Below are 7,867 nucleotides of genomic sequence, written 5' to 3'. Positions count from 1 at the left end.
ACCTCCACAGATTCGATTTCTGACTCCAATCTATCATCCAAACATTGATTCTGCTGGAAGGATTTGTCTAGATGTTCTTAAATTGCCACCTAAAGTGAGTGGTAAAGGGTTGCCTCTGGCATGGTTTTCTTCATCTATACCATTTGAATTATGGTCTCACATTTTTATTCTGTGGATAGGGTGCCTGGAGACCAGCCCTCAACATCGCAACTGTGTTGACCTCTATTCAGCTGCTGATGGCAGAACCCAACCCTGATGACCCACTGATGGCTGACATTGTAAGTAGCCCCCTTTTCACTGCAGCACACAAGTCACATTCTCTGTGTCCTGACGCTGTGCATGAGGATAGTGGTATCAGCAGAGCTTAGCATTAGACATCATTTTTTCCCTATTAACTCTTTCTTTGATTTCATCTCAGTCCTCAGAATTTAAATATAATAAGCCAGTCTTTCTCAAGAATGCCAGGCAGTGGACAGAGAAGCATGCAAGACAAAAACAGACGGTATGATATTTCCTACTGTTATCAGTTCATTAAGTTTATGTGTGTCTACAATATATATGTATAAATAATGCATATTAAATTTGCCAGATATGTGCTGTATCCTTCAATGGCTAGTATGATTTTTTTTTTCTTACTGTAGCTATCTAATAATTCAGCAAAATAGCCTAGCCCTTCACCCACACAGTAAATTTTTCCTAACAGTTGTCCTCTGTTGACAACACTAGAGGGCAGGCAGCATCTAGCATAATATTTTTTGTATTCTTGGGGGATAGAGGAAAGATGAGTCAGATTCTTTTTTCCTAAATTGTCTTATTTAACAGTGAGAAACAGGCATATCTGTAAGGACTTGTTGCAGAAATAGGAAGGGAAATATTTATATTTCTTACGAACCATTCACGGAAGAAGGAAAAAGAAAACTTCCCCGATTTAGGATAAAGTTTCCTTGTTTAGCAAAATACAAATTTCAAGAACATGGAAATTAGTCCTACTGACTCTTGCTGAGTTAGAGCGTTCTTTGCAATGAGTCAGTATGTGTTACTTGTCAAAAGAAGTAATTAAAACAAAAAATTGAAGATGCTTTTGGAGGAATTCTATGTGTAGTATGATATATAAATCTTGTAACAGAACAAAGTATCTGGAAATAAAATTATAGAGCTTCATCTTTCTCCAATAGCATTTGCATAAACTTTGTTGTGTCTCACCCTTTCTTTTCTTTTTAGGCTGATGAGGAGGAAGTGCTTGATAATTTACCAGAAGCCAGTAACTTTGAAATAGACAACTCGGCACAGAAAAGGAAGGCTAGGCAGCTAGGAGGCATAGAAAAGAGGTTTTGCCCAGATGTTCAAGGAGTTTGTCCTGATCCATCTTAGTTAATGTATTCTTTACAAGGTGGTCTGGTTTGCTTACCTTTCTTGAATGTACTTCTTTGTTTTCAGTGACATTATAATTTTTGTATCCTGTAAAGGACTCTGTATATTTATGTATTCTGCTCTACAGTGATTCTGAGTGTAGTTTATTTTATTTACCTTGTACATACGTATTTTGAAAGCTCTTAAACCTGAAGAATAAATAATCATTTAATGTTGAGTATGAGTGTATGTTTATCCTAAATGTGTGTCTGGGAGTGAACTGGCCAGAGTGCTATATACTCAGGATGTTAAAATATTTGGAATTGTCCTGTAGATTGCCACCTTACCACTGTCACTAGGGACACTGTTTGATATAGATGTAAAATAGCTGTTAGAAATAACTTATCCTTTGGCTTTCAGGAAGTCCGCTTTTTAGAAGACTTAAAACACTATAAGGCAATGTACTCTTTCTGTAATGCTTAATTTTTTTGCAGCTTTCTCTTTATGATTTATGTAGCTGGTCAGAATTACTGTGGTATAACTTTCATTTGAAAAACTACTTAATGTACACCTACTATGTGCCAAGTAACAATGTAATGGTGAGAAAATAAGACATGAAATTTATCAAGTAATCTGTATGATTAAGTTAAATAGAGATTGAATTGTTATGATCCCTTTTACTCCCTAGCATCATTTCATGGCAAATATTACTCTGGACAGTTGGGTGCCAAACTTGAATCCCTTACTCATGACTTTGTAGTGCACTTGTCTTTTGTGTATGTGTGGTACTAGGGGTTCTAACCCAGGGCCTTAGGCATGCTAGGTAAGTGTTATACTGAGCTATACCTCGATGCTATTCTCTACTTAAATGACAAATATTATGTATTTGAATGGAAATAATTAAAAAAAGAGGTATCCATGCTAAATTAAAGATTTTTTTTGAGAAAAATAGGTATTAAGACTGTTCAGGTAGAGATATAAAGACTATACTGTCTGTGTCCATAAGCCAGTGTAGCAGTGATGATTTTATACCTAGGCTAGATACCATGCACATAAAGTCCATCTCTGTTAGGCGATTTTCTAATCATTTGCCTGTGTAGGGTACTTTGTGCCTGTCTTCCAGCAGCAGTCTGCTATCTAATATGTAAAGTATTGAACTCATGCAAAAAAGATTAGAATGTGCATTTCTATAATTTCATTAATGATAGGTGATACCATAAACTAATAGTGTAGCTTTCTGATCTCTACAGAATTCCATTTTTTTCAGTGCTGAAGTTTGAACCCAGGGCCATACACATATTAGGCAAGTGCTTTATCACTGAGCTATATTTCCTAGCCCTTATATAATTCTTAAACTCACTTCTCAGGTACTGTTCTCCGTTAAAGGCCCAGGAATTAATTTTATTCCAGCTTGTTTTGTGTACTTGTTAAATCGGATTTGGGTTCCTTGATACTACCACTCCAGCCACACTGGTCCACTTTCAGTCCTGAACACCTAGTTCATTCCCGCTTCAGGGCTTTCACATATGCCATTCCTCTGCCTCTTGTACCCACCCACTCACCCCTTCATGACACTTAGGCAGCAGCTTCAGAAGGTCCTTTTCCCATCTAAAGGAGCCCTAGAACCTCAAGTGCTAGCTGGCCCATGAATTTGATTAATTACCCATGAATTGCCGTGACTAATTTCCCTCAAAGCACTTGGACTTACCTGAAAATGGTTGGTTTGTCTATTGTGTGACTGCAGGTACTAGGGATGGTTACAAAGGAGTTTCTAATCATAAAAACTACCAGAGCTGAGAGTTATTGGAAGTCTTCTGTCTGTCTCCCTGCTTCAACAAGTACAGAAGACTTGGACTAGAGAGTAAAAGTGACACACCTGGGATTGGAAAGTCAGGTCTCCTTCCCAGCCCAGGGAAGGGTGGGACAAGTCTAAAATCATAGACTCATGCAGACCTGATGTCAGGCCTGGCGGTGCTGCTTACCAATTGAGTGAATGACCTTAGTGCTCTACCCTCTTTACGTTTTCTTTTTTACCTTTATAAAACAGGGATGATGGTTGTCCTTTACTCACAAGACTGTTATGATGATTGAATGAAAAAATGCATGTCAAGCACCCAGTACAAGGCCTGACAAAGTGCTGACCTTAGTTGAGTACTCATAGGGTCATGGATTGGAGATGGTGATCTGACCACATGGGCCCCGAGCACCTGTCTCTACCCACAGCCTACTTGCCAATCTGCCCTGTTCTAGAACAAGCAAACAGAGCAGAGTTTTTTTAGCTCCGAACCCCTAATTAAAAAGAGATGACATCCATGAGTGATTATATGAACATTGCAGATTCCAAGTTCCCCTCTCCTACTGCCCCCAGACCCCTTCTTCACCTCTCCCCACAAGCTATCTAAATAAGAACAGATTTTACCACCCACCTTGTGGGCAGATTCTAAGCTGAGGCTGGGACCAGCTATTTATCCTTTGGCTGCTTCAGGAATTCTACACATACAAATAAAGCTCCTTTTCCAGCCAAGTGTGTATTTTTCCATGAGCATGTACCCCCCCCCCCAGGTTGTCTTGTTTAGATTAGGGAAGCCTGAGGGAGGGAGGAAGGTGCAGGGCTGTGGTTTCAGAACCTGCTCCCCAGAGTGGCTGGCTGCAGGGCTGCTTGCAGTTTTGGACTGCACAGGGCTGCAGTGAAACCTAGAACTATGGACACAGACATACTGTGTACAAAAACATTCTGCTCCCTAGGAAGTCGCCCCTGCCTCCTGCCATAGCCCAAGAGAGTGCACACCCCTCTCCAACTCAGTGTATGGGACAACAGGCTGTGCAGTGCCTCATCCCCTCCCCCCTCCCAACCCTGTTCCGAGGTTTCCTCCTTGCATGTGCTGCTTCCCCTTGCTTGTCTTTTCCCTTGATACCACGTATGGCTAGACTATTTCCTTTCTTCTATTGCTTTCCTCCTCTACCCAGGACCTCAAAACTACTTCAGAAACGGGGATGCTTTGCCAGTTCCCTCAAGCCTCATTGCCAGGCACCTGCTAAGCTCTTTACTTGAAAACTCAAGGCCTGGAATTTAGCTCAGCAGCACAGCTCTTGCCTGGAAAGTACAACGTCATGAATTCGATTCCTGATAAATTAATTAATTAATTACTTTCCAATTGCATTTAGAGTTTGGGGTGTATTAGTATTCTCATTTTACATTTTATTAATGACTAAACAGGGGGCTGGGAGATGGCTCAGTAGAATAAGCACTTGCCTGGCAAGCACAAGGGCCTGAGTTCAATCCCCGGTCCGCCAAAAAAAAAAAAAAAAAAAGTACTAATGACTAAACCAAGACAGAGAATGGTTGGCTGCAAATGGCAAATCTGGGATTCAAACCTAGGCCTATCTTACTCCTGGGTCCTATTTATCAACTGTATGGATTCTGTCCTAATATTTATACATCTTTCTCCTGAGTTCTCCCCAGAGTACCTGCAGGGTAATGGTTCAGTTCCTCCTGTATAAAATGAGTCTGTAGCTTGGATTCTCTCACCCTTCTAAGTGCTGACACTTGACACTTGGCAGTTCTGCATTTCTAAAGCTACCTGCAAAATCCAAACAAGGCAATACTGGTTTATTCCATTTCTCACCTTCCCTTTCCTTTCTCCCCTCTCCTTCAGCAGTCTAGCTCTAGGTTGTCCCTGGTGCCTCCCACCCAGTCCTGCCATCCCCATCTCAGAGCCTGTTCTGACAACCTTGCCCTCATCAAGGTTCCCAAGCAGTAGCTGCCCCTTCTTCTGTGCTCACAGTTGATACGAGAAGAATGGGTTTGCTCCTGCTGCTCTTAGAGGGTGAAGTAGAAAAGATTTTATGAAAGAAGGCCTCTTTTCTACACAATGGACAGAACCTAATTCTCACTTCTGCAAAGAAATGTCACTGGTTCACACCCTTAGAAGTCTAAAAGGCACTATTAGGTACAAATGCTCTATTTCCATCAGGATTCATTTCTCCCCTGCTGGCAAAATGGACACCAAGAGCCATACAACTTATCAATCTGGCAACTCTGCTGAAAGTACTATTTTCATGGTATTACAGATAATAGATAAAATACACAGACTTCACACTGAACTACACTCCCTAATTTTTCATTTTTTTAATATTGAGGCAGGATTTCACTAAGTTGCTCAACTGCTCAGGTTGGGCTCAAACTTGTGATCCTCAAGCTTTAGTCTCTCAGAGGGCTGAAATTAGAGGCTTAGTACTTACCAGCTCCACGAAGGTTCTCATTTAGGGTCTCATTATATGTGCTTGGCATGTGAGCCTATCCTTGGACCAGTCACTGTGGCCAGATAACTTAAAAAGCTGACAGGGCCTAGTCCATATTCCCACCTCTGGAGCCCAGAGTAGTCAACCCCATCTGAGGCATAAGTAGTACAGAGCAGTGAGAGAGACAGACAGAGACACACGGATGGATGGACGGATGGACATATGGACAGACAGACAATTGCTTGCTTGCAGGAGAGTCAGGTGAACATTATTAGAGAATATGAAGTAGTACCTGGCAAGCTGAAGCAAAATAGTTATGCCTAATCTGAATAAGAAAATATAAAGGTGGAATTTTGACCACGGCGGTTGCCAGGGGAGGAACTGTTATAAAGATGGTCAGAAAACGTGAGGGCTCTTTAAATGACACAGTCTAAATAACATTGCTTTCTTGTAAAAGAAAGAACATGCCCAAAGGGCATGACAGAGATCTGGTAGACAAAGTGTCATACTTGAGTTCAGACAAAAATTTATCTGTCCTGTGTGGTTTGCATTCCATGGTCAGACAGCCCCTTTAGAATGGGAAATAATCTTTAGGAATATATTTAGTTTTGTTAAGTTCTTTCTTCTTTCTTTCTTTCTTTCTTTCTTTCTTTCTTTCTTTCTTTCTTTCTTTCTTTCATGGTACTGGGGATCAAACTCTGGACCTTGTGATTGCTAAGCAAGAACTTATGCTACTAAGCTATCTCCCTGGCCTAATTTTTTAACAGAAATTAACTGAGTATTTTCTTGATGTTAGACCCCATGGAAAAGATTGAAGATACAATGATGAATGAGGCTAACCTGGTACCTGGCTTTGTGAAAACTTCCTGCCAAGGAAGTTTTGAAGGAAGAACCTTTCCCACGGCCTTTGCTCAGGTGGAAACTCAGAGTAGTCACACTTTGCCCAATATGGCCCACACAAACATCTATTTCCACCCTACAGTTCAGTGGCCAGGACAAGTACCTGTATAGCTCAGCAGTTAACCCATTATTTGGCTATTGCCCTTTGATCTGGCCTAGTGCAGAAAGAGAAGTTGGCTACTGAGTTCCCTCATCTCTCAAAACATGGCCCTAAGAAATAACAAAACAATGAGCCCAGGAGTTGATGCTGAAAAGATGCAGAGAGGCTTTGAGCAAGAACGGGTATCAGTGAGGCACATATATACAGAAGCTATGAATAAACTACTAGTGAAAAAAATGAAGTCCACTAGGTGTGGTGGTGCACACCTATAATCCCAGCATTGGAAAGGCTGAAGCAGGAAAATTGCATGAGTTTGAGGCCAGCTTGAGCTACATAGATAGCTATCTCAAACAAAAAAGGGGATATAATTGATTACTTGGACTTATTCAGCAGATCTGGGAATTTATCTTACATCTCTATACATGTGAAATGGCACACATATATGATGGCTTGTTTCAGTATTAAGCAAAATATGAAGCAAGCTGAATTTTCATGTATATATGATATATCTATGTAAAGTGATACAGCTGCTATAAAAATGGGAACCTGGGGCTGGCCAAATAGCTCATCAGTTCAATCCCCAGGCCTGCCATGCTGGCCCCACCCCTGGGGCGTGCTGAGATGGAAACTGAGACTGGGTGCAGTGACACACGCCTGTAATCCCAGCTTTTGGGAGGCTGTAAGCAGGCAGATTACTACCAGTCAGATTTAGTAGTGAGACCCTGAACTAAAATACAAACATAAAAATAAAAATGGGAACCCTTTCTTTACTGATGTGGAAAGGTCTTTGAACTTAATTAGTAAATAAGAAAAACAAGCAGAATTACAGCATGTTAACTGAGTAAAAGAAAAATATGCACATATATTTCTTGCTTATATATGCATGTTTCAAAGCTCTGGTTTGTTTGTTTGTGACAACATCTTACTATATTGCTCAGGTTGTCCTCAAGCTTGTGATCTTTCTGCCTCAGCTTCCCAAGTTCTGGGTTTACAGATGGGTGCCAAAACAAAGATTTCTTGGGGCCAAACCAAAACAAACAAAAAACCACTCTGGAAGGATATGTAAAAAAAATAGTAACAGTGAATAATAATGATAACCAGTGAAAGTTTGGGAAGTGAACAAAGAGAGACAGAGATGGAGAGAGACTATTAAAACGTATGTTATCAGAAACATGTCATTGAATCACTTATTTAAAATTAAAGGGTTTCGGGGAGATGGCTCAGTGGAATAAGTGCTTCCCTGGCAAGCACAAGGGCCTGAGTTCAATCCCTGGC

General features: G+C 40.8%; 1 protein-coding gene across 1 annotated transcript in view; it reads left to right on the top strand.

Annotated features, from left to right (window-relative positions):
* Positions 1-1,543, top strand: part of Ube2t (ubiquitin conjugating enzyme E2 T) — a 5,622-nt gene extending 4,079 nt beyond the window's left edge. The window contains exons 4-7 of the mRNA XM_004625355.2: positions 1-94; positions 180-278; positions 419-502; positions 1,222-1,543. The exon at positions 1-94 is cut by the window's left edge and continues 11 nt beyond it. Coding sequence (XP_004625412.2) covers positions 1-94; positions 180-278; positions 419-502; positions 1,222-1,371 — 427 coding nt within the window. The 3' untranslated portion in view covers positions 1,372-1,543. The remainder of the gene's footprint in view (positions 95-179; positions 279-418; positions 503-1,221) is intronic.
* The last annotated feature ends 6,324 nt before the right edge of the window (positions 1,544-7,867 follow it).

This window comes from Octodon degus, unplaced genomic scaffold, assembly GCF_000260255.1.
Source record: "Octodon degus isolate 3935 unplaced genomic scaffold, OctDeg1.0 scaffold00009, whole genome shotgun sequence".
Classification (NCBI taxonomy): domain Eukaryota; kingdom Metazoa; phylum Chordata; class Mammalia; order Rodentia; family Octodontidae; genus Octodon; species Octodon degus.
Note: the sequence above shows the minus strand (reverse complement) of the source record. Positions and strands in the feature narration are given on the sequence as shown.